This window comes from Vidua chalybeata, chromosome 2 (assembly GCF_026979565.1).
Source record: "Vidua chalybeata isolate OUT-0048 chromosome 2, bVidCha1 merged haplotype, whole genome shotgun sequence".
Taxonomy (NCBI): Eukaryota; Metazoa; Chordata; class Aves; order Passeriformes; family Viduidae; genus Vidua; species Vidua chalybeata.
The window spans coordinates 82,596,188-82,624,009 of record NC_071531.1 but is presented as its reverse complement, the minus strand read 5'-3'; the positions used below and the strand labels follow the sequence as shown (position 1 = coordinate 82,624,009).

Sequence of the window (27,822 nt, the reverse complement as noted above, 5' to 3'; positions counted from 1 at the left end):
TAAGTGCACAAGAGCCAAAGCAATTCAAAGGTAGCACAAGCAGAGTGAGACCATGCTGTTTTCATCCCTGGACTGCTTACCCATCCAGATGCCTTCAAAGGCACCTAGCCCTTTCCCTGGACTCTGTGGGGAACTGAGAATCTGACTTAAGGGGACTGACTAACTCAGCAGCCCCTGGGCTGGGTGGGAGTTTATTTGTAGGCCAGGAATGTTGTTTGCATGAAGGTGTTTGGTTAATCTCAATGATTATAAAAAGTTTGAGATGATTCACGTCAAAGAATCTGAAGACTCACAACAAAGAATCTGAAAAAACAAAAGAAAATATGCCATTTTTTTCTACCTTAAAAGATTAAATAGTGTTATATTCTGAGTTCTTTGTTGCAGTCCTTCAGGGGAGGGTTGATAACATGACATGAACCAAATAGATGTTTGAATACTTAATGATATAAAGCCATAGTATTTTCATTACATTGTGTCACTTCAGAAATATACTTTTCAAAATGTATAATAGAAGTAATTACTTTTTTCTCATTATGCTAGTAATTTAGTATATTAAATCAAATATTCCATTATGAGGAAAGCAGTCTTCTGGAGCTTCTGGCCACACAGCCTGCATGACAGAAACACACTAACTGCCCCTTATCTACAGCTAGGTTTTCATTTGTGCCACTCTCAAGTGGTCTATGCAAAGTGGTGCTCAAAGAAAAGATTTCTGAGAAAGTTTATTCCCAAGACACAGCTTTGATTCTTCCCCACTTCTGTGACAGATTCACCTGTGCCTGTAGTGGGGGTTAAATCCCTCTCACCACCTCCATCTTCAGAAAACCACTCACGACCCTATTTCTGTCTTTCTGTTCACTAAGTGCAGTCAGGACATCCTTTATTAATGGGGCTCTACGCTTAGGCACTAAACTAGTAATCAAAGCTGCTATTAAAACATCCACTGTTCCCAATAAGGAAAAGAAAATTGACCTAAAATATATCTTTGTTCTAAAAATGACTGACAACATCTAGAGGCAGAAAAACAGTGGGGTACAGCTGCTTTTAGAGGCACACCATCTGCTAATGGAATTAACATTTTTACTTGTTCTCTGCAGTTTAAATCACAAGTTTTAAATCTCACAAGAGCTACTGTAAGGCAAAGCATGTCCAGAGGAACTAACTGCAACTCTCCTGCATTTAAAGGATTATTAATACCCAAGTGGTGGAGAGAGAAAGGGCAAGAAGGAATGGCATGAACCAAATCTGAACCTTGACATAGTCATTTTACTTTCTGGAATATTTAGAAGAGGAATATTTAAAAGAATATAGTGGTGAAGGGGCTGGAGATGGACTCTTTTCCATAAGGCCTAAACTGGCATTCAGCCTATCTTTTGAAAATGGCAAAACAGCAGGAGCAGTGCCACTAAACCATAAGTAGAACTGAGCTGGGCAGTTCAGAAACACATCTTAAAACAGGAAGATACAGCTGAAAAGTATGTGCTGACACTGTGGCCAATTTTTAGATAGCAAATTACATAGTGGATATGCTATTTATCATGTGCTGACATTTTCTGTTGCTCTGACAATTTTATGAGAACAAAATAAAAAGAGCAGAATTACAACCACTGTCCAAAATGTTTCTCAGGGTTTAGCATCAGACCACATGCATTTGCACCATGGTAACATGTGACTGTTCCTGGAACATTCAGACCCTTATGCTGTTGTAGTTCACAAAATTTATTTTATTTTAATAACCAAGGAGGATTGATAGTCATTTTATTGAGCACTTTAGAAGACAATAACAGATTCACTGCAGCAAGTCATATTTTTAAATACAAAAGGGGAATTAGTAAAAAGTTAGGTACACATCCAGCATGAAACATGAACATGTGGATTTCAGAAGCTTTGAATTCTAAAGAGTGAGAACTCTACCTACATCAAACAGTTCAAACACATCCACATCACAAGATCTTAGTATTGCACTATAGCTCCTTGTCCAAGACATACAATGCACAACGTGCACCTGCATACAAAGGACCATCAGCAACACATCAGCATAGCCAGACAGAATCTAGGAAAGGTCAAAGGGATCGTAGGCTTGGTGGCAGAAGTATGGCAGTAAAATTCAGCAGTGTGGACCACCAGTGTGCAACATAAGCCCTGTTTTGTCCTGGTAATGCAAGACGCATTGCAGGATTGCAGCTGTGCTGCTGTCCTGGGCAGAGGTAGCATAAAACTATGGCTTTAAAGACTTCTTTTAAAATAAGGCTTGCCTTAGTTGAAAGACATAAGAAAATGGAAGAGTTCTTGTAATACTAGCCCTAAGTGTAGCAGAGCAGCACTTTCAGATCCACTTGCTCACAGCAGCTGCTGAATTCAAATATGGACACAATCTCTGAAATCTGCTGCAGCACATAAAGAGTTCTGTGCAAAAACGGTAACACCAATTACTTGTGTTTGTTCCTCGTCCACAACCATATGGAGAAAGCTAGCAGACGAGAGCAAAAAGTGTGTAACACTAAGGAACTGGAAATTGGAAGTCCTACCTAGCTATAAAAGAAGTCCTTCTTCGTTTAAAAAGCCAACTTGGAAGAGGTGACAGGTAAGTCATTTCACTTTCATGGACAAGTCAGTATATCACAGGCGTGAAAGATATACACTGCCACTGTGGTGCTTCACTCTCCCCACCCACCTCACCTTGCATCTAATATTTCAAGACAAAGGTCATTTTAATACTCAGTGAAGGTTGAGGTCTTGGGCAGAAGGGACAACATTAATGCTGAATTCTACTCTCCCCATATGGTCTGATAACAAACTTATGTACAAGCACTCCCCCTTATTTTGTCTGTTCCAATACACTTAAGCATCTTTAATTAAAATACAGTCACAATGTGTGGGGGGGGGAGAACAACCTTTCATAGTATTTACATCTACTTCACCTTGGCTGTTGGGTGCTTGGCTCTGCTGAGGTATTTGGGTGCTACTTTAATACAAGTTAGTTTGTATTCTCAAGTGTGGTTTGGAAAACAGAACAACTAATATTGCATTTGATACTACAAACACGTTGAGAAAAATTCTACACGTAAAAACATTACAAAACAATTTTGACAAACCATTACAAAAATAGAACAAATTTCATTGATCTTCAGTCTAAGACTCCAAGGTGGATTTATTAGACATTTAAGACCAAAACAACTGAGGGATAGAAATTAAACCAACACTTAGCTTACACATCATTACATTTTAAAAAAACATTGTTAAGACATTATCAATTTATTAATACATAGAAAATTCAGAATCCCTAGTATTTACAGTACCTTCTTAACACTAAAACTGCTTGTAGTCTCTTTTCCACCAGTGTCAAGCACTTAATCCCAGACATCAGTGTTGGGATGACTAACCGAGACATCTCAGGCTGAACAGAGTAACCTCTATTTTTCCCATGAAGACACAGCCAGTATCAGTGGCAGCCACCATTCAGGACATGTTAACCAGATTCATTATAAAACCCCAACCCAGCCCCCCTTTTCCAGGTCAGAGAGCCCAAAGTTACCTTACTTAAACCCCAGAACTGAGATGGCCACTGCTGCAGAGCAACACTTCAGAATGCAATGTGGCCATATCTTTTTGCTGCCTGCAGGGTTACGTTCCCATCCCTGTCCAGCATGCAGTGAGCTCTGTCCAGCTGCCAGTTTCAACTGCATTCAAGGCCTAGCACTTATTACTCATGACAGAATTGTTTTGTTCGTGTTCCTCCTTGTGTCTGGTTTGATTTTTTTAATAAATAACGGAAGCACACAAGATGCCTTTTCAGGCACATGACTCCTGATTATTATACACCAAAAAGTCTGTAAACCAGTTTGGCCTCTGGGGAACTGTCAGGCGATTGAGAACGTTGCATTCAAAGAGCAGCACCTTGCGCTGAGCGCAGCGGAGGCAGAGGAGGAGCCTTCCCACAGCACGTGCTCCTGGCTCCTGCAGCTGGGAAGCATCAGCACGAAGAATCTATAAGTCTTTGGCGAAGTCTCTTGTCTTCTCTCGTATTCACATTGCCACTTGCATCACGGTCTGTCAGAACTGAAGAGAAGGCGAAGTTTTAGAAGAGAAAGGGCCCTCAAACCACTCGACAGCTTCTGGCGCACAAAGGAACTGCCACCACGCCCGCGCTGCACTGCTGGCTGTCCTGTGCTGCCTCCACTGTCCCCACGCCCAGCACCAGCGTGCCCTGCACATCGCTCTGCCAGAGCCAGCATGTACCACTGGCTTGTTAACACAGCCCCTAATAACAACATGCTGACACCACAAGGGACAGAGGAAGAGATGATGAGCTGTGGGTGAAGCTTTGCTGATGAGTGTAGAGCCTGCAGCTGTCCCCAGGCAGAAGGAGAGGGGCTGCACCAGCCCGAGCTGGTTACAAACACAGCAGCTTCTTTTTGCAATCCATTTTAACAGAGCTTCAAGCATTAACTTGTTCTAATCTAGACAAAGATAGATCTTTGAAGTGTTTTCGTGAGGTAAAAACAATCTCAAAAATTCTGCTTTCAAATAAAAATTAGTCAGATTTTCTATCAACTTTTTCAGCTCCTTGAGCCCAGATCTACACTTAGGCTCTTATATTTTGCTTCCAAACCACCTGTCATTTCAAAAATGGACAGATTTGAAAGGAAAGCTATATGCTGTCTGAATTATTCCAAGGTGCTGCACAAGAGCTGGCTGCCAAATGGGTTTCTTCTGGTTCAAAAAGAATTCTGCTTGTTTGTTCTGAATTCTGTTGTATAAATTGATTTCTCCAAGTCTCAGACTACCACAACTGCTTGACTCAAGTACAGAGGAACAGCTAACCCCTTGGGTACTGATGCTTCTTTTTTATTAATTACAGGGCATAGCTTTCTGAAAAGAAAATACATTTATTCTTTTCCTACCTTTGAAACAGCTCTTTAACTTTCCCTCAGCATTGTGCTCACATACTCAGGTAAGTTTCTAAATGTTTTAAAGCATCATCACTTTTGGTTTATACCTCTCCCTGGATATTTGGCTTCTCTAATTCTGCACTTGAGGAAGGAACTGGTTTCACAATTAAGATATGCCACATTTTTTAGGACAGAATCCTGGACTGTATCATATATGAGTGATTGCTCAAGCTGACCATGTCTGCAGACTGATGGGATATCCAGAGAACGGTTGCACCGATCCAGATTGACTTGGACCATTTTGATAAAAATCTCTTTACAGTCAATCTTTCTTGCTGTCTATGAAAGCGGGAACAGGAGCATGTTCACTGATCCCAGTCCCACTTCCCTTCTTTTGTCATTTCCTGTTCCTCTGCCAGCAGCATTTCTGAGCATCAGACTTATTTTTATATTCACCCATGACTTCTGCCAAAGCCTGAATAGAAGCAGAAGCAGCAGTTACTACACTTTGGAGCCAGTTTCTGAAGAAAAGTCCTGAAACCACCAGCTTTCTCACTGAAGCTGCTTCAAGCACAACCCACCCTGGAGCTCTCCTACTGCGCAGGGGGTCTTAGGCAGTTAAAGTTCAAACAGCTCAAGCCTGGTAGTGCCAGAGCAGAGATGTCAGCAAGGACCACCAACCCAACAAGCAATCCAGGGTTTAGTTGTGCCACAGACACCACCACAGTCTTCTGAGGTTACAGTACTTACACAGCAGGCAACATAGCAAGGACTGAGGAGGTCCATTATCTTACAGAAGATATTAATAAGCTTTTTGTAGGAATGTATATCTAGATCAGCTTACCTTGCAACTCTGTTGCATCTTTTCCCAGCTCTTCTGTAGTCGCTTCTTCAGGCTTCTCCAACTCAGCAGTCCCTGGCTTCCCATCTATAGTATCAGTCTTAATAGTACCAAGGTTTGCCAAAAGCTGCATGACATCAAACTTCTCGGAAACTGCAATGTTCTCCAGCACTTTAAGGCATTTAAATGATTTAAGTTCACTCACGTTTTCCTCAAGAAAGAGGAGGTAAAGGCTTAAGTCATCAAAATGCTTTGACTTAAGTTTCAGAACATCGAAAGTTGGCAAGATTTCATACACTTTGAGAACACCTGAATTCCACCTCCATGGAACAAACATTGCATACACTACCAGGGGCATTACCATCAGATAAACGATCAAGTTAATATAGCTGAGTACCTTGAAGACACCAACAGCAATAAGTTTGCACTGAACCACTTCTGGAACAGTTGTGTCATTCTTAAGGATCCCAGTTTTGATAGTGCACAGAAACTCATCGCTTAGAGAGGAGAGACTAATGTAGTAGCCCAGATAGAGGCATGCAATGAAAATAATTACTAGTGTGAGCAAACGGCACGTAATGTATTTAATTATTAAGCACTTGGAATTCTTTTTAGTCTTCAGGTACTGCTCCACAATTGGGTATTTAAAGTAGCTTTCAGATATTTCCCACAAACTGAAAAGGAGAGAAAAAAAACCTGTCAAATCATATAGATCAGATGCTGCAACATTCACCTACCCCAAATATCAACAAAACCCAGTACTCTAAATGAGATAAAAGATTGCAAACCTTCTTAAAATCATAGGATCACAATATGGTTTGCATTAGAAGGGTTCTTTAAACATCATCTATTTCCAACTAATCCCTGTGCTCTGCCATGGACAGGGACACCTTCCACTAGACCATGTTGCTCAAAGCCCCATCTAACCTGGCCCTGAGCACTTTGAGAGATAGGACATTCACAACTTTCCTGGGCAACTTGTGCCAGCCTCACCATCCTCACAGGGAAGAATTTTTTCCTAATGCCTAATCTCAACCTGCTTTATTTCAGTTTAAAGCCATTCCTCCTTATCCTTTCACTACATGCCCCTCTAAAAGCCTCTCCTCCAGATTTTTTGCACATCCCGTTTAGGTACTGGAAGGTGCCTTAAGGTCTCCCTGAACTCTTCTCTTCTTCAGGCTGAACAACCCCAGCTTTCCCGGCCTGGGTCTGTAGGAGAGGTGTTCCATCCCTCTAATAATCTTGATAATACTCCTCTGGACCCACTCCAACATGTTCACACCCTCTTACTGAGGTAAATCAAGGGTATTTAGTATTTCTTATTTTTTTATTGAAGTCAACAGAAAACCAATAGAATAGCAGATAAATGAAAAATAGCAACACTCTCAATACAGAAAAGTCGCTTAAGAAACAAAAGAGTTCCAACACTGGAAAATGGGAAAAAAAGTCCAGCCCTCATGGCAACAAAATATTTTTGTTCTTTTCTAGTACAAAACAGGGTGCAGTAAGCAAATCCATGCAGAAAAGCAAACTCTCCAAGCACTTGTTCAATAATAGAACACTAGAAAGCTTTTTACTTGCCAAGACCTAACTCCACATTTCAAAAAGACCTAAGACTGCTACACTACTTGCAACCCCACATACAGAGAGAAACAGATATCCTTGACCTACAAGGAAGCAGGAACTGGATCTGGTTGGAACAGTGTACCAACTTGATCAGAAGGGGAGGGGGTCGCTTTTGTGGGTTTTGATGTTTGGTTTTTTTAATAATTTTTTGGATCAGAAGCTTTGCAGACCTAGATCTTAAAGAATAGGAGATGACAAGTAACTTGACATTGTACAAGAACATTGAGAACTGAGGACTGAAGTATCTCTTTTTTTACACTGTGGTGGGCAAAACTACTTAACAGCTACTGCAACTAAAGAAATCAGAACATCTCAGGTAAAAAGTAATCTGAAGAGCTCATTACATGTTTCCTTTGAAAAAAGAAAATTACAAACTCTAGCTCCAAGGGCCAAAGTAATAATTTCAGATATCTTCTTTTTTTTTAACCAAATTTAAAATTGTGTCAGGTCACCATTCAAACCTTTGCAATAAATATCTAAGTGGGTACAGATGTCACATCTGTTACGAACTTGAAGAGCAGAGAAAGCCAAGCCCCAGCATCTTACCTCTGTGTCAAGTTCTCATTAGCAGCTGGAATCAAGTCAGTAGGGTCCCTGGGGTCTCCACTTCGAATGCTATTAGCAGCTTTGATTGCCCTGTTATAGGCTTTGTCAAGTTCTTCCATAATAAATTTCAGGTCTGAGGAAAGGTGAGGTGCTGCAGTGAAGCGCCAGAACAAACATGGTAGATACAGCAGGATAGCAACAAGCAGAAGGATGTATGGGAAGAACTGCAGGGGGAAAAAAACTATGATTAGTCTTCACCTGCATAAGTAATAAGTCAGCCTGTCACCATTGTTCCCCATAAGCATTATGCTTCCTAGAGGCCTATTAAAACCCTATAATTTTATTTAAATCCTTGTAATAAAACACAATTTTGTGATTATTTGGGATATGCAGGGAAGCAAAATCTCTTTTCAGACAGCTCCAGTAACTTTGCTGCTGCTTAGAGCTTTCCCCCACCGAAGGAAAAAAAAAGCATGTAGAATAAAGGTGCCATCCTGATAACATTCTCAATCCTGATAACAATTTCTGCATGTTCAGAACCACCAGAGCTGATATGGAGAAATACAGCATATACCTGGGGGAAAAACAAATAGCACAGCAAAGCAGCTATCAGAGGGGCTGACTGAAAGAAGAACACAGCATCACCTAACTCTCCCTCTCCGATGTGTCACCACTGCTCATAGCAACTAAAACTCCAAATACCAGCAAAATCTCTCCCGCTTTCCATTAGCTGTCAGGAGGTTAATGAATAGAGCTGCTACAGTACTGCCTCTGCCTGCAAACACACTCAGAGTGCATGACATTCAGTGACTGTAAAGGTAGTAAGTGTGGCGGCTGTAATGCTTCAGGGTATTTAAATATTTTCAGATAACACCTAAATGGAAACCAACACACAGCATCAGAGTGGTCTGGTAATGCAGCACTGAGAAGTCAGCCCTTACATGGTCACAACTGCTTAGGGAAAGGGCTGAAGCAGGTATAAAATACAAGTCTGAAGTTTCTCCATCTTTCTTCTATTCATCAACAAGTAGTTTTTGTCATGCAATTTTAACTCTAATTCCTCCCAGCTGCAGGAAAGATGGTGTTTCTATGTAGTCTGACATTATATTCGAAGCATAAAATCATACATAACATTACCCTTACAGAGACATGATGTAAGACAAGCAGTTTGTTAATGAAATGTACTGCAAATTCAGCCAACCTCTAATTCATTACATTCAGCTTTTGGTAGTAAGCAAACTCAAATCTAGCATCAGTTCCTAAGGAACTTTAAGTTAGTTGAACAAATATGAAACAGATGTAAGACATCACAAGTGTTACAACCATGTGCCCATGTACATTCATTGGCAAAGCTAGAGGAGATTTTCAGAGGAAGCTTGAACTGAAGTCATTAATCACTGCAAGTGGAAAAGCTACACGTACATTTGTAGGTATTTAACAAGATGAAAATCTGGACCTAATATAACTATGTTAACTTGTGTTTGCATTAATCAAGAGAGATTAAAGTTTTGCATGCACAAAGTAATTTGATGTTATGGAACATTTATTCAGGAAAATTACTTCTAATATCACCTACCATTAAAGCAAAATCCTGTGTTATTATTGGCAGTAGGAATGCATATGATGCATTAGACCTTAAACGACTGACTTCCCCTACCCACAGCAGCCCATAAAAACTGTGCAGAGCTCTGCCCTCACTATTGCCTCTCCCTCCTGTTTGCATACAACAGGTAACATCAGATCATCTTCCTTCTCCCAGGTGTAGACTTTCCAATTGAGATGTAAAGCTCTGACATGTCCAATGTATTTTGGACATCTCATCATCAACACAAGGATTTGGTCTTCTTATTTATCACTATGGACAATGCCACCAGGTCTGAGTCCTGATGCCTTGGTTTACCCAAAACTTCATAGTTTCATTTCCAGGCTCTATCAGTCCTCTGAATTCTGTATTACATAGAAATAGAAATGATCTGTCTTTGAACCTATCTTATACTTATCTAAGCTCCTCAACACATTTTCCATAGGTCTTAACAAATGCTTAAGATTGCCTGTATAGCTGCAAAGCCTGTTGGACTTCACTTACACCTATGTCATACACCTCTGAGCCACCTTCCACTGGTGCCAGGTGGGGAAAGAAACAACAAAGGCACACCTGATTTAGTAATGAGCAACTAAAATGCCTTACATTGGTTTACACTGCTTGGATTTAGTACTCACTCACTTCAGATTACACAGGCATAAGAAGATTTATTAATTCCCTTTCTGACCCTCAAAACTGGAAATGCCATCACCAGTATCCCATATAATCCTAGAGATCTCTTTATCCCAAGTATTACAAAGACATGTGGTAAGAACCAAGATAGTTTTCACACTGAAGTCACAGCCCCAAACCTCCACTGTTTCAGTATCCACTTCTTCCTTTATAACTTAAAAGAATTCTGCACTTGAGTAGCACATTGGCACCAGCCCTCTTGCTCTGTCCCAGATGTCCTCCAATGTCCCCCTCTAGCCTGCCCACATTAGACTGCTGCCTTAAAAAAACCAGCCTATGCCATCTTGCCTTGCACCTCCTCCTCTCCCCAACTCCTTCACCACTGCCTCCTCACCTAGAAGCAGCACACTGCTGGGGAAAAGGCACATTTGCTATGCATTTGCTGGGCTTCCTCTTGCCAGGCTCTCATCACTCCCAAAGCTGCAGCTTGTGGCAACATAAGTGAACTCTATGCAACTCTTTTCTGAATAGTCTCAAAATCAGAGCAGTACATGATCATTAGTACAGCTCTTTTTGTTTGCAAACTAAAGTCTGCATTTGTCATCTTTTCCACAGCACCGGATTCACAATTCCACCCTTCTCAGATCCTGACTTTTTTAAAAATGAGATACACTTGTTCCATTTGTTAGGCTTAGATAACCAGCAAATTGTTTTGCATCATTAAAATTTAAGGTAATGAATGACAGGCAGAAGTGAAAATGCGAAGTCATCTGGCATGAGTCCTAGGTTTCAGAGCAATAGACTTGGGTTGTCCAGCTCATCTGACTACATTTGACAGTGAAACATAATGACTTCCCATTTTAAGAAGAGGACTCTGTGGTATTTGTGCAGACAACCACGTCATCAGCCTTTCTTTTATGGTTTATGGCTTTATGGTTTATTTGCTCCCAAGGCGCCGAATATGCAAGGAATACAGCCCTTCAGTCTTGGGTAGTTTGAGCATTGAAGTAGAAGGAAGTGTCACTGATCCCAAGAACTGTATGGTCAAAGGTATGCCAGAGAAAGATACTGGCCCAGAAGTAAAACTCTGTTTTTCCTTTGCTGTGTAGTTATGAAGTTCCTTCTCAGCATATTCAGTATGAGACTGACAAAACGAGTGGTGTGTGCAGCCGGGACTCAAACTGCAGTGCCCTGCTGTTTGTTTTCTGCTGCGTACTGCTGAGCTCCTGAAAGCTAAGGATGATGGAAGCAGGTTCTCCTGCCTTGCTTGGCCCTTAGTCTGATGGCACACTGGGGGGGACAGCAGGCTCCCAAGGAGGCAGAGCACTTGGAAGCCAAGAGGCTGCCGCTGTACTGCTGCAGGTCATGTCACTTGACAAGCCTTTGAGCCCTGTGCACATTCCAGGCTGTTGGAGTAAATTTGTTAGTACTCAGCCACTGTTCAGCAAGAACAGGTTCATGGGTGAAGAAGAAGAGGCATTTGAGCAGAAGCACATAAGGTGCTGGAATCACAAAACTGTCTTTTGAAGATGCACAAGCACCACTCTCCCAAAGGTGAAAGATAAAATCAGACTAAAGCACAAAATAGTCTGTCATCACCAGCTTCAACTCTGCTAAGGCGAAGTAAATACACAGCAAATAGCTTAAAAGGGCATTTAAAATAACTGCTTTATAACCTTAAATATGCTTTTATAATGCAGAAAAAAAAATATATAGCTGGAATTGGAGTGACACAAAAGGGACCTAATCTACAGAAAGCTTGCCAGGGTCTGGATAAAAATGGCTGGAAGAAGATGAAAATAACTTTACTGGTATTTAGAAAACAACAGCTTTCTAATTTTACTGTATCTTCAGTACCTATTTCCCGTGGGCAAACACTATACAAGTGACTGAAAGCATTCTGACTCCCACCTACCTGACCATGGTCAAAGAGTAACTTAAATACAATAGCACAAAACTTGAGCTGCACAGGTCCAGGTAACAGCTTTGAGAAAAGTAATTGGCAGGCAATTAAAAGAATGAAGCACTGAAGTGCCTTCATTAAAATACATGAACATGGTAAGATGTCTCCCTCTTCAGTTCCATTTTGGAAAAAGCCCAAGCAAAGGCACTAGTCCCCAAACAGGTTAATGACAGTAATTACATGTTTCCAGAAACAAAGGCATTAAACTCCCTCTGGATATGACCCTATTCCTGTTTGCAGCAATGGGAGGTGTTTCAGTGGTGTTCAGCAGAAAGAGCTATAAATGACTGATCATTCTAAATGAGATCCTATCCTGTCTCCAAACCTACAGGTGAATCTCAAACCCTGTGACCTTTATCCCTCCTGTTACATCTTTTCTGTTTTGATATAGCTTCAAAACTGTACTTCTCCAGTTTCAATTAGCTGAAGCCATGATCACCAGTGGAGGCTGTGATGACTGTATCCAGTTTATTCTGGACTTTGGGGGACAGATGGCAACACGGTAGTCAAGGGCTGCCTGGAACAGTGACCCAGACCTCTTGCTGGTTTACACAAGTCAATCATCACACTCCATAAGCAGTGGGCAGCCCAGGGCCTGTTAAGCTTTTCTGCATGGCTACAGACTGCATGCCAGGTTCTCCCCTTGAGCAGGGATACCTTTCAAGGTTACTCCTCAAAGCTGAGAAATTCCTTGCTGTAACACATGGTCTGTAGGTGATTAATAGCATGCTTGAAATCTTAGCTAAGTGATATAAAGGATTGACAGTGTACATAAAATCCTTTGGACATAAACTGTTGAGAGGTCTGGGACTAAGTTTGAACCTATCCATACCTGAACTCCCCTCTGAGAAGTTTAGAATACAAAGGAGTCCTTTCTGAACCTCATGTCTCAACAGGAGGGTCTCCCTAACAATTCTCATTCTACCCTCTATGTACTAAAAAATGAAATGTACCTTCCCACAGAACCTTGATAAACCACTGTCACATTCACATTTATTGAACTGCATTAACTCTCTGCTTTGTATCAACACATTGTTGCTTCTCTCTTATAAGTGAAGTGGATGACTCCATCTGGAACAGACTGAAGTAGCTCTAGCACTACACTTTCAAAAAATTATTTATAAATGCATCTGCATATGGGTGTCCTTGCTCTGACAACCCTTAATCTCTCTGGGAAGGGTTTACAGGTGAAATGTGAGGAGCCCTCAGTCAACTAAGAAATTGTACAAATAATGGGTAACTAGAACCAGGTAAGAATCACTATTATAACTGTACCATCAATAAAATAAATAACCCCAAGGTTTGTTTTGGCATATTCACAGATAAGTGACTCAAAGAACAACTCAAGGGTCCATGGTAAATCTTACTTCTTTTATGAAAAGTGAGGGTTTTCACATTATTTTACTTCACGCATACAAAGACTGCAGACCCGCTCTCTGTATGCAATGCTTTCAGCAGGTCCCAAAGCACTTGTCCTGCACTTTGGAAGATCATAGCCAGACAACTGACCTCTCCTGGCTGTGCCACATATGAAGACCTCTTCTTTCAGTCAGATGAATTGTTTGCCTGCATTTCATGTGAGCACAAATCCCCTTTTTCTGAGCAACCCTATACCTCTTCTCTGCTTATCTTTATCTTCTTTGCTTCTCCCCAGTTAATAGCAGACTAGAACATACAGTAATTAAAAAAATCCCTAGAAGGCTCTTAATCATAGGCAGCTCCATCCTAGCAATCCAAATTTCAGGGCTATAAAGTGGTCATCACTCAGTGTTCAACCACTCCTCAACTTGCTTGGTTGCTATCAAGAGCCAGTAAGATGATGCTCACTGTTCTCCTGCTCGAGTTTTTATAAATTTCTCTGTGGATTAAAAAGGCTTCACAGTACAGTCCTCTCCTCTCTTCCTCCACTAGACTGTGAGGACTGCCCACATACAATGGCCAAAAGCTGTTCTTCTCCTTCCAGTTAAGGATCAAGAACAAGTTTTACCAAAATAACTTGTCAGGTGGAACATTCATCTTTAGAGACAATAAGCAAACTATCTGCACGGGGCAGGTAAATACAAAACTCCTCCATCCCCATCACCACTGACTGACTGTCTTTACCACTCATCTCTAGAAACCAACATTGCTGTTCTGAGACTTCAGACACAAGAAACCTCTTAGGGGAATTAAACCTGAATGGAAAATCCCATAAGAAAACAGAGGCAATGAAATAGTGAAGCCTGACCAAAGTTTCATCAATGACAAACCTGAAGAGGAGTCAGAGGAGTCAGCCATATAATCATTTTGGCAACTCTTTCACTGACAAAGACTAAGAATACAGGCAGGACCTACCACAGTCTTTTCTTTGTATTTATCTGCAGGTATTTTGTTCATTGAATTGTGCATTTTAGTACACAACTCATTTTGCTCCCTGCTAAGGGTTATCCAGTGTGAGGAGTTTCCAGGATCACTAGAAATTTCAGAACTCCTGCTCTCCATGGAGAGAGGTCCTGGGCACCCTCTAGGAGCACAATGACCACTAGAGAGACAGGAACCCCAAAGTTTGCAGTGTGGTCCTTTTCAGCTTCCAAACTGATAAATTCAACCCCTGGGAGAGACCTCCGAGAGCAGAAAGGACAACCAGTAAAGATGTCAAGCTTTAGGGAGTGCCCAGAACTGAAACTTTCATTTTACTGTTCAAAAACCCAAAAATCCCAGAGCAAACTTGAACTCTGAAGTAGGCGGGAGATGGAAAGGTTTCAGTTTTTCTGCAATGCAGCCTGGGTTTGATAATCCTCCAGAGCAACCAGATGCTAAGAAAAAAAAGCAGTGCAGGTTACTACATGCTGGCTTTGTCACCAAAGAGCTACCTGCTCCTACTTCCTCTCTGTACTATACTGAGCACTGCCCCAGGAGGCAGTACTTCTGACAGAGCACAGAGAGCATGCCAGGAAGAAATTCATCTTTTTCAATCAGTAATGTGGCCTACAACCTCATTCCCCCCAAACCTTAATATAATGCCTCCTTAAGTGTTCCTTATGGAGCCTTCCAGCATGGCAATATATTGAGATACTAAGTGAGTCAGAGTTTTGGAAAGAACCTGAGATGCCCTGTATTTTTTTTTCCTGCTTTCTGGGAAGCAGAGCTTTTATTTAAAAGCTCTGCTTCCCAGAAAGCAGGAAAAAAAGTTTTAAGTGTTGTTTTAAGAAGAACTGGGCCTAATGACCCGTGCTGTCCCTCTGTGTGCATCCCTGTAGATGCAGAGTCAGTCTCCACTGACCTGAGCACAGGAAGTTTCCCTTTTCTCCTTAACATCACTGTGCTCCCAAAAGGCTCTGCTCTAGCCATTTTTAAAATTATCACCTAGCCAAAAACTGCAAAGCAATGAGCTTGTGCATACTTTGCAGTGCAAGGCTGAGGGGAGAACCCAAGCTTTCCTGCAGAAGTAATCCCAAGCCACTCAACAAAGAACAGCCTTCAGATACCAGAACGGGAAGCAAAGCTCACTCTTGAACAGCTGTAGCGCCACTCCTTCCCAGTAAACTTGTAAAGCATGGAGGCTGATGAACAACCAGAGGTATATTAGTTAATATTGACCTCCAAAGAGCATCTGCAGCTCCCAATGTCTGGGTCAGAATGGTGGGTGGCTAATCATGGATCTAGGAAGATGAGTCACCAGCATCTGTTACAGCCCCTGGCTCAGCTGAGCCGATGCACTTCCTGCAGACAGTCTGCAGGATATTTACAAGGAAACATCATATACCACACACATCATGGAGGAACTGCAGCAATTTCTGATACAGCACTAGTCAGCAAATTAACATGGATTGCATCATAAAAGTATGAGTGCTTAAGCTATCTGTGGCTGACAAACAAGCAGACTTAATGCTATCAGCAGGTGACTATCACATGAAATTCAATACAAAAAATTTGGGTAACAAGAGCTCATTCCCTCAAGAGAAAGGGGCAGCAAAACATCCAGGTTTGCAGGTGGCATTTCCAGCACTGTAAGATGTTCTAGCAGCTTCAACTGGCCTCTGTAGAAGGTCTGGCTGGAGTCCTAACTGTTCAAGGAAGAGTTCAGGCTAGAAACCAACGAAGTCTGGCTTTAATGTTCATGAAACACATGCCTACTGGTTATCAGTATCAAGGTTATCAATGGAGCTAACTGGAAAAGCCAACAGAAAATCCTCAATTAATGACTTGAGTCAGCAAACAAATCAGAGACAGCCTTGAATAATCTCTCAGAGATTATACCACCAGATGACTGTATAATAAAATCTCAGGCTCGGGATACAGAAGCAAAAGCCAGAAGTACAGGTGCTGCAAGTCTCATACCTGAGCTCCCTCTAGCACCAGGTTCTCCTCTGCTCCCAGGTGTCAGGGGTTTATTTGCTGGGGCAAGTAATAAAAGGGCTGAGGAAGGCAGAACACAAATTTGCAGAGCCCAACCAGCACTTCTTACTTTGGCAACAGCACTGCTCAAGCAGGCCAAAGCTGCCTCTCAAGCTGAGTCAGCTCCAGGCACTGGCATGGCATTAACCCAGTGTGTAACTCCTGCCAAACCTCAACTAACTGCTTTGAGCCAGCTCAAGTATCTTAAAACCTACCACGCTTTTAACCCATAAAATAAATCTCTTCTGTGCTTTATATGATACAGCTTCACCTGAAGCAATGAAAGCCAGCTCATGGTTTGCCTGCAGACATGCAGAAGAGCATGCTGAAGACGGGGTTAAACCTGTTGGTACCACTGATTAATTTCATCTCCCCCAAAATGTCTATCTGCCACAAGTCTCTCTCTCCATGAACAACTGTCCAAGAGTAACACAATAAAAATATAAAATATTTTTATTACCCTGTTTTCCTAAAATAAGATTTTGTAAGCATTAAAGCAGTTGTTGTGTCCTGAATTCCAGTTTTAAAATAGTTCCTGGCTAAAGCCAGGTGAAGCATTCACTCCAGGGCAACACAGCAACATTAACATTACTCTTGTGTCAGATGTGACCCCTTATTTAAAAGCAGAAAATACCTTCTCTAGTACTACCCTCTTTGGTAGTAAGGGAGAGAAAACATTCTTATAATAGAGAGTCAAGTCAAAGGCAAGGACTACACCAGAGCAGAGAAACAAGGAAAGTGAGGCAAAAGTAGGTTTCTATGTGGGAATAACTTTGCCAGGAGATGGAGACCTATACATACTTTATGCAGCCACAGGGGTATGTTTTCTAAGTTGTTGTGGGATGGTTGCTTCTGCTGCACAGCTGCCCAGCAGTAGGAGTCCACATAAGCAGCTTGTCGCCAGGAGAAAGAGCTGGGTGCAAAACAGCTTATCTGAGCACCTGGGAAAACAAAGCAAAAGTTACTGCATCCTCAAAAGACTTAAAAAGAAAAGAAGAAAACAGGTTTAGGAAGAAAAGCACACATTTAAGATGTTATGGTACCCAAAGTTATCAGGTTAAGCGATGAGACAAAGCCCAGCTGTTCTGCAGGGAGGAGGGTCCTGAGTTCCCACTGCCCCCAAAGGCTGTAACTCCCACAGGGATCCATCTAAGGATGTTCCTAAGGGTTGAGACATCATATTAGAACACCTACCTTTTAGGCCTATTTCTGTACGTTTTGTGAGGAATGTGACTTTTAAGACTTTTCCCACTTGCACTTAACTCAGGTTGGCCAAAGGGGAACTAACAAAGTGTGACCAGATCAGGCCTGAGGCAACAAATACCATCACACATCATCGTGTCACAACTTCCCAAAAGCACAACCTACAGCTCCCATGTCTACTGTAACAAGACCTCAAACACCATTCTTGCAGCCTGGCAGTCCTTGTAATGATGGACGGACAAGTTTTCCCAGGGTGCTGCCACTTCTGCCTCTGAGACAGCAAATTATTTGGAGGGGCTCAAGTTACATCTGTGAAAACAAGGATTTCCTCCTGTAATTTTTGGCAGAGAAATTGTGGCACCAGACACCTCCAAAGGATGCCAGGCCCTTCCCCATCACTGCAGTGATGTGCTGTATCCAAGATTATGCATAGCACTGTCATTCCCACTTACTCGCAGGACCTCTCCAGCTGGTCAGGAGCTTCAAATTAAGATCAAGGCCTTAACTGACAGCAAGGGCAGCTATTTACCAGCCTTAGGGTCAAATTCTGCCCTGGCCAGTCACAGGCACCAGGTGACACCTTCCACCGCATACTTCAACAAGGAAAAGTGGTCATGGGACATGGAGTACCAGTGGCTCCTCAGGTAATGCCAGTAAAACAGGATGAAGGGGTTCAACTTTCTTTCTGAAGCTTTGATAGTGAAAGCAATCCCCCCCAACACAAATACATTTCCACCAGACTTTCATAAATGTTGCAGCAGGACAGTCATTTCACCAAATAATTACACAGAGGACATGGCTCTTCCATGACCATTTCTTCTAAGAGCAACACTTCCAACATTTTTGCCAATATCAAAAGATCAACAGGGGAAAATATGCTGTATTTTTTCCCCTTAACACATTCATCTAAGCTATGCTAATGGAATTGCTCTCTGCTTTATGGGAGTAAGCATATAATATAAGCCTGTATCATTTGTCGCGCCATTTTGCTGGTTTAGTTTTCAGAGAATAACAACTTCTTTTGGAAAAGGAGCCAAATGCATTTGCCTTGTAACTTGTACGGCCTCTTACAATCTAGCATAGTCAAGGAGCTTTATGAATAAAAGCCTTTCCATATGAGTCACTATTATAGTTTTTTCTAGGACTGCAGTATCATAAGGACACGGTTTGATCATTATGGTTTGACCTGTCACAAGTCTCCCTTATGGAAAACAAGTTACTGTTTATCAGAGCAGAGCTCATATGATTTAGCAAAATTGGCAGCAGACAAGCACTTGCACTCCCGCAAAGCCTTGGGAGTTTTTGTTTTCCAGATGACTTCCATTAATTGTGGAAACCAAAGAAATAATACATTGCATAAAAAAAAAAGGGGGGGGAAAGAAAGTAAATAAAAAAGCAGGCATTTAATGTCTGCTCTCCACTGGATAGGGACCATTCATGCCCTGCTCTCATCATTTAACCAATCTCCTGCTGGTGGCTGCGCCCAGTGTGGAGCAGCAAACAAGCAACCCTTTCAAGAGAAGAGCAATGAAGTGTTCAGAAAGATGCTTTGTCTTATTCATGTTTGTGCATCCACAAAAAGAAACACAATCCATGCGTTCATTCTCATTAATGGGTGGAACACCACTTAAAGTGATGGAGTGTTTAAAAGGCAGGAGTGAGGAAAAAGGCAGGGCAGGCCCCTTCTCCCAAACTAGTGATGAAAAAGGCAGCCAGCCTCCTTCTCCAAAATGTCATGTGCACAGCTTCATACCAGAATAGCTACAGCGATGCCAGTGCTGCAGCAGAGCAGTGACCATCACTCACAATCCCCAGTGTTTCAGCAGGGACACTGGAAAGCTGACTTGGGAGCCAAGCAGACAGAGCTCAACTTCAAGCAGGGGGACACTCCAGTTGTTGGATTGGCTTTTAACTATCTGATTGCAGTCTTGTTTGTAAACACTTGTAAATTCAAATTACAACTTTGCAGTAACAGTAGTAATGTTAGGACTTATACAGGGAAGATGTTTTTGCGCATCATCTGTACAAAACACAGACCATTACATGCCTCAGAAAATGGTTACCATTTTCCATCTTTTTTTTTTTCCTTCCTTCCTTCTGTCCTCCAAAGGAGTAACAGCAGTATATATAGAGAGATAATTTATTTTATGTTGGACTATTCTGGAAGAAGTTGAAAAGAAAATCTGTAGATTCTATTAGAGAAATTTGCCACAGGGCTACATGCCTTCCACAGACCCGCTGTGCACACAGCTATGCCCAGGACTAGTTTATGAGAGGCTAATAGCACTCTGCTATCACAGGAACAGCCTCCTGGCTTGGTGACATGAAGCCATTCCTGTCCCTTGCTCCCGCAAGTAATAGCCTGGGAAAGAGAAAAGCAGCTAACAAGCCCATAACAACAGGGAGATAAAATACACAAGCAAGAAGGATGAGGAATAACAAAAGACTGCATTTGTTAAGCAGTTGTCACAACAGTCTTTAGCCAATTTATCATTACTCTTGGCAACGGACTTTTTTTGTAATCATTTCCTGATACTAAATTAGCTTTGGAGAGGAAGCAATAGGGATTTGACTTTTACTTTTGCAAACAAATGAGGATGAAAAAATGCCATTTATGATGGCTGTTCTAAAGACAGACCACCCAAAAGAGCTGAAGAAAACTAAGGCAGCAGCAAGTGTGCAGCCACATATGAGGAAATGACACTTTTCCAAGAGTGCTAAGATTACCAGATGGAGCTGGTTGTTTGCAGCAGGAATTACTTGCAGGCATGCAACTGAGTGCAGAGTACAAGCCTGAGTCACAGCAAGGATGAGCTGTCACCCCACGCAGCTGTGGCACATCTTCATGGGTGCTTTGCCAACAAACTTCCAGCTATTGCCTCCACATCTGTAGCACGAATACCCTTTTTCCCCCTGCAACTGGCTCTTCTGCAGCTCCTACGCAGGAAATCTGTGTATGAGAAGAAACTCTCAGAACCCCAAGGAAATCTCAGACTGAAAGGAGAATCTTTGTTCAGTACTGGACTGCTTTGCTGGGTCCAAGTCAGGATGACCTGAGGGATCAGCACCCTCTGGCTACATCCTTCACAAAAGAGAGGGTAAAGCCAGCAAGCCAGACTGGTTTCCTCTTCAGTAGCTCAAAGCCCCTCTTCTGACTTATACATCTAATTAAGAAACTGCAGCTAACAGACAGGACATTCAACGATCAATGCTAATCATAGGCTTAACTATTTTTCTTGAACCAGGATCAAATGATTGCAGTTGACAGGATTAAACCTTCAGTAAGTTATTATTTGGGTTCTAATATACTGCAGTCACTGCAAAAGGATTTGCATACACTTGGAGGAAAACCTGCCCATTAATTATTTCTGTAATTTTCCACAAGGCAAAATGAACTTGCCATGATACCCAAACATCTGATTTCATCTAGCAAGAATTATGGTCTTTAGTAGCCACTAAACAAAAACCTAAACAAGAAAATCAAGGCACACATAGGCAATGTACAGACTGCCAGGAATCATCCAACGCACATCCTCCACACCAACATTAAAAAATATTTTAAAGAATGAAGAAAGGAATCCCAATGCATACCAAAGAAGAAACAAATGTACATGTGGAGAGCAGACCTGAAGGAATGACCAAAGTGGAAGGTTGGGTGAAAGAGAATCTGTTGAAGAAGGAAGTATGGAGCAAATGGGTGCAGTGGAGAAAAGAACCTCTTTCGAGTGTTACTTTGGGGATGGAGTATGAGCAGAATGTAAAGTTCAGGTGATACAATGTTTAAGTGAAGTGGGTCAGAGAAATTAGCAGCTATATTTCCCTCTCTCTACAGGGCTGCAAGTTACCCCTCAGAGAAGTCTCAAAATCATTCAGTGGGAAAAGAGCTGGGTATTTATCAAGCATAGCCTTCAGAGTGATACATTTTTTGATTCATGGGAAACAGGAATTGTGAATTAAATTTCCACCACTGAGATTTCCACCACATCTTTAAACAAAGAGTTTCCCTTCATCTGAAGGAGAAGCATTATGAAACAGTGGCAATGACCATTTAGCTTCCCTCCCAACATGGGTGGAACCCCAAATCTCAGGCAACACCAGAGGCCCAGGATTTTTACATTTACTCTGGCAGTTAAAGCAGCTTACCATCGTTCCCACAGGAAATGTAAAGCTGGCTCTATAGGAATTAAACAGAAAAAATCTAACCAACAGCTGAAGATGCTCACACAATGACAGTTTAGAACTTGACATTAAAGCAAATGCTTTTACAAGTTTGCCCTGGCTGCCCAGGCAGGCCTGTGTCTGATGCTGGAACTTCTGCTCTTTCCTGAGCACTCTTACATGCCAAAGAGCAGCACAGTGTATCCTGCTGGGATCTGCACCTCTGCTGACAGAAGTTCTCAGCCTGTCTGGCTGCTCTGGGCTGAAGCTACTCACACACTTGTCTCAGTCATTCATTAACACCATGGGTTTCACAACATCCAGCTGAATTAAATGCAAGGTGTGCAAAAGTCAACTATTAGCATACAGCCTGCTTCAGCAGCACTGGGAGGGGTTTTTCCAGCTCTCAGCCAGCAGCTGCCATAGTAATAGTCTTTGGCTTAATTACACCCAACCCAACTTTAGCCCCCAGCTCTTAGGAAATCACAAGATAGGATTATTTCCTAAAAGCCTCCCCAGGAACTTGTGAACATGAAGGGAGAGGGACATCAGCAGGGAGTACCAGACAGGGGGTAGCAAGAGAGGAAAGGAGCCCAATTCAAGAGTTAAGACTGGCTTTTTTTTCCGTATATTTGTTGTGATATAGTCTCACAACTGGGTTTTTTTTTCCCATTTTCTATACATTTTATTCTCATGACTGCTTCAGACACATGATTAACATATATAGATGGACATGGATACAGATGCACATGCAGGAAGGGATGCTGATGCCATTGTGGCTCCCACAGAAGCTTCTGGGATGCAGCACCCAGAGCTCCCCACTAACACCTTCACTCCGTGTTTTCTGTCAGCCAAAGCACCTCAAATCCCACGGGCAGCCAACTGCAAGGATGGAAACTAAAAAAAAAAAAACAAACTGGGTGAAAAAAGTGTCCATAAATTAGGGGGAAAATGAGCAGGGCAAGTAAGGATTGTCACCACTGGGCAAGTCCAAAGTGGTCAATGGGGACATCAACCCCGTGGTGTGCAGAGCATATGGCATGCCTCCACCTTCCCACCACTGAGCACCCTCCAGCATGGTAAGATATACCAGAGAGCACCAGTGGGAAATAAGATGGTTTTAATGCAACAAATCTCCATTTCAGATTCATGCAGATGCTGTGGGTTGGGCCACATGGTGTGGTACTTCCTAGCCCAGCATCCTGCCACATCTGATAAGCCAGCTGCACTACCCAAGCCTTCATTATGATTATAACCAAGTTTCCCAGCTGTCTACACTCAACATGTGATGGTTTCTGTGTCCTGGAAAGGCCTACAAGGTGTTTTCTTATATGATAAAACAGAGATGCTAAAACACATGGGTTACTTCATCCCAGATACCTATGAGCCATGCACAACCAACACCCAAACCTAACGTGTAGTAAGGGCTGCTGTGGCCACCACAACATTCCGTTCTTCTCCTCTCTCTCCCTCCATTCTCATCCCTTCCCAGCCATCACTTCCCACACAGGGCTGCAGTGAATGCAGCCAGCACAGGCTGCCCATTGCACAGCTGTGCCTGGAAGCTGTTCTGTGCAGGAGGTCAAACATCATTTGGTGACAAGCACAGATGAGCAGTACACAGTTACCTTCCTACAGAAAAAGATGAAAATATTTCATGTTGAGTGGACAGCTCTCACATCAGCTTTTCTTTCAGCTGCAACCTGAGACAGCCATTGATACTTTTTCCAGAACTAAGCTGAATTTTGGCAGAGGCCAAAATGAAGCAGCTTGTTTCAATTTCCTCTCTGCTCATCTGACTGTACCTGCTTAGGGCTCCAGCATCCTGCTCCAAGCAGCACCCTGGCAATAAATACCTATGTTTTCAGCCAAGGTGTCTACAGTAAGAAAGTACATCTTGCAATACACACAATCTGAGTTCAGAAATTGGAATTTCAATCTGACTCAGAGCTGCTCTTACTAAAAATGGCACAGATAAAACTCTATTCATTTCTGGCTCATACACTGCTGAGGGTGCCCCATCTTTCAGGTTTTTTTTTTTTTTCCCCTTTATAAGAATAATTGCTGATTTAGCTATATTTAGATGGTTTCTGTTACCACACTACCTGACCACCTCTAGTATAATTTACCCAAGAACTGCCAAATAATATAAGGAAATAATATCAAGCCACAATATACAGAATATACATGTACAACACAATCCTCACAATGCTATTGTAATTTCCATTTACCCATTCCCAGTATACATAAAATTGCATAAAACTATGTAAAATTGTATAAAACAAGGTCTAGCTGCAAAGAGGTAACAGGTGCAGGATTTCAAGTAGCAAAGATTCCCAGAGACAGCAGACAACAGCTCAGTCACTGCTTAACTACTACCAGAACCAGCTTAAAATCCTCACAAAATTACAACTGACCATGGGTTTCTAAAATACAGCAAAAAATAAACTCAGATTAGTCCTCCTCCTGTCCCTGAAGAATGTCAAAGCAGGGTGCAGGCACTAACCCCAGGATTTCAGCACTGCTTACTGGCTGGGTGCTACATCTGGGTTTTCCATACCTCCAGCAGAGAAATCATCTGTGATTCAGCAGGAATCTCATTTATTTCCTGAAACTCCCATCAAAACTAAAAGTTACTCGGTGGCTTCAGAAAACTTCCATAGCCTTTGCTAATTGCTAAAATGCAAACATTTTCACAATTTTGCACAATTAAGAGCAACCGCGCGTAGGAGGAAAATTTCAGGTGTCTGACACCACACTGCAACAGAAGAGGAAAGCAGAGCAGGAAGGGAAGGATGACAGGATGAGGTGCCAAGAGAACCTGAGGTGGGAAGAATGCAATTATCCCAACAGAAATAGGAGCTGAGCATTCATTTTTGGAAAGGGTGTTCAGTTTTTGTACTCTGAGGCAGGTATTTCCACCAAACATTTTCACATCCACCTCTGAGTTGTTCTTTTTCAGACCTAAAAATGGACCCTGACATTTTCACTCAGTTTAGTGCTCCTGAGCTTTTTCAGAGCGCGATTATATCACAAAGTGTTTGAAAACAAACCTTGCTGTCTATTTCATCACCGGCTGAACACCACAGCACAGACAACCAGGCATTTCCAGCCCCTAAAATCCTCAGTGTTCCCCCAAATGCCTTAATGGAAGCAGTTTTGGGCTGTCCCATAAGCAACCAGCCTGCTGAGCTGCAGGGACTGTGTGGGAAATAGGTGACAGCTGTCACAGCAGCACGGCTGATTTACTATCACTTTCTGTATGGACACCACGTGGTGCAGTTTCACTCATGCCCGGAAATAACAATAAAAAGTACTTCTCATATTTATTTTTCAACTAAAAAAGCTCAGTTTTCAACCCAATATTTTCTTCTAACAAGTTCTCAGGATTATAAACAAAAAGAAACACTAGTGATGCAGCCCACATTTCCATTCTTGCATTATGAATCTACTGCAATCACAGATTCAATTTGAAATCGTTTTAATACTGAAATAATTGCAAGATGAGAACTTAACTCATCTAAAAGAAAGGCACACTTTACTGAACTCTGCAGTTCAATTGTGTGTTTGATCTTTGTGTAAGGGAGTAAAATGAAAACTATAAAAGAAACATTAGTACCCAGGCTTCAACTGGGTACTGTTCAACTGTTTCAAACTGGATCCGGCACTTCTAGAGTAGAAGTAGAAAGAATTAAGAGGCCTATATACAAGCTACTGTATGGAAATACACCTCTTTTTTGTTGCTTTAAGAGTAAGAAATGTGCATATATCAGTAGCAGATCTAAAACTAAAAGAAGCAGGTTAGAGTGCAGAAATATGGATGTTCATCCAATTTCTGGATGAACAGAGCTGCCTCGGAGCTCAGATCTGGTCTCAGCATTCTCAGTCTGGTTGTCCTTCACTTCCTCACACAGTTATTGTGGGCCACAGCAATCAGGTGCAATAGGGGTGTAGCTGCTTGTAAATACAGCAATCTGGGGCATCTTATCTCTCAAGCAATCTGATATCTGACTAATGCTATTCATGATGGCTTTGCACAGATTCACCACTCATCCAAAGTCTCACTCCAGTTTCCACTTTCCTGACATTCACTTGACCCAAACCTGTAGATGATGGAGATCAAGTATATAACCCTGAATGCCAATAAACAGGTACACGCAGCAAATCGAACTATCTCTTTGAAAGGCTGGAAATCCTGTGATTCAGCCCTGTCTCCAAATGGACAGCATTTTACATATATACCTTTGAAATCTTCATTCATATAGCGCTATTCTTAGCAAATCATACGAAGGCTTGGGTTGGAGGAGACCATTTAGTTCCACTCCTCACACCAAGGGCTGCTGCATAATCCCTTTTGTAACTTGGGGAGGTGGGTAAATAAAAAGATAGTAAAATCATTGGGGAACTTGGCCTTTTACCTGTAAAGCATAGTTTCATCTACCGAGCCACAGCAGAAATTGAAAACTGAACTGGAACAGCTGCAGGAGGGGAGAGGAGCAGCGGAAAGCTTTAGAGAGCTCTCCCACTGCCCATCCTGCGGGTGACCAGCCCCACCGAGCCGCCTACAGCGCAAGGGCAGAGCTCTGACAGCCCTTCTCCATGGCACCTGTCCCTGACAGCTGAGCGACACCGAGATCCTAATGCCAAACATCCCGAGCGCCGGGAGCGGCAGCAGACGGGCACTTCCCGGGGCACATCCCGGCTGGCTGCTCCAGTCCGAACTGCGCTGGGAAACAAAGGGCGGCACGGCTTCAGCGCTCCCCATCGCTCCCACGGGAGAAGATGCGTCGCTGGGCTGACGAGGCTCCTGCTCGGGAGGTGTTGAGAGAACGGCAGCGGCCAGGGAATGGCCCAGCGAGGAGGAGGGCACGGGTAAGCGCGGGGAGGGCCGGCCGGGAAGCCCAGCACACCTGGATGAGCCTGCTGCCAGGGATGCTCTCCGGAACGGCTGTTTTCCGGGAAGGCAGCTTCCCTTCCCGCGGCCCAAAGGCGCCCTCTGCCCTGCCCCGAGCGGGAACCCTCCCGGCAGCTGAGCCCCACCGAGCGCCGCGTTCCCGCCCGGAGCTCCGCTCCGCCGCCCCCCGCCCCGCCGAGCCCTTTGTCCGCCGCGGGAGGCGCCGGGAACCGGGAAAGGGGAGCTGCCGGAGTTACCGATGGAGACCTCCTGGGCGAAGGCGAGGGAGATGAGGAGCAGCGGCAGCCCCACGGCGATGCAGGTGACGATCTTGTCGAGCGCCAGCTCCAGCCGCAGCCCCTTGTAGCGCGTCTCCGGCGGCTCCTTCAGCAGGAAGTCGGAGAAGACGTACTCGGTGGCGATGTGCGCGATGGCCATGGCGGGCACGGCGCGCTCGGGCACGGCTCCGCGCGGCTGGGCCGGGCCGGGCTGTGCGGGGTTAGGCTGGGCTGGGCCCCGCCCGGCTCCGCCCGGAGCGGCTCGGCTCGGGAACGCCCCCGCAGCCCGGCCCGGCCCGGCCCCGCCCGGCGAGGGGGCGGGGGGCGAGGGGCGGTGTCGTGCGGCTCGGGAGAGGGACTGTGCGCAGTGCCAGGCGCCCTGGGGCTCACGGAATCGCAGAATGGCTTGGCTTAGAAGGGACTTTAAAGTTCATCTAGTTCCAGCCCTCCTGCTGTGGGCAGGAACGCCTTCTGCTAGACCAGATTCAGCCTGGCCTTGAACACTGCCAGGGATGGGGCATCCGCAGCTTCTCTGGGCAACCTGTGCCACTTGTGCCACCATCGTCACAATAAAATCTATTCTAAACTCACCCTCGTTCAGTTTAAAGCCATACCCCTTTCCCTATCACTGCATATCCTTGTAAAGTGTCATTCTCCCTCTTTTTTGGTAAGCCTCCTTAGGTACTAGAGGGCCACAGTGAGGTCTGTTTAGAGCCTTGTCTTCTCTGGGCTGAAGAGTCACAACTCTCTCAGTCTGTCTTCCCTGCATGGAGCATCTTTGTGGCCTGCTCTGGATGTGCTGTAGCATGTCCATGTTGTTCTTGTGTTG

At 43.3% G+C, this 27,822-nt stretch overlaps 1 protein-coding gene across 1 annotated transcript; it reads right to left on the bottom strand.

The window, feature by feature from the left end:
- Window positions 1–1,741: 1,741 nt before the first annotated feature.
- PANX1 (pannexin 1) lies at window positions 1,742–27,173 on the bottom strand. The gene is made up of 5 exons (XM_053936538.1): window positions 26,973–27,173; window positions 17,262–17,401; window positions 7,906–8,129; window positions 5,737–6,407; window positions 1,742–4,059 (listed from the first exon to the last, which is right to left on the bottom strand). The coding sequence occupies exons 1-5, from the start codon at window positions 27,151–27,153 to the stop codon at window positions 3,974–3,976; spliced, it is 1,302 nt and encodes a 433-aa protein (XP_053792513.1). The 5' UTR covers window positions 27,154–27,173; the 3' UTR covers window positions 1,742–3,973.
- Window positions 27,174–27,822: the final 649 nt, after the last annotated feature.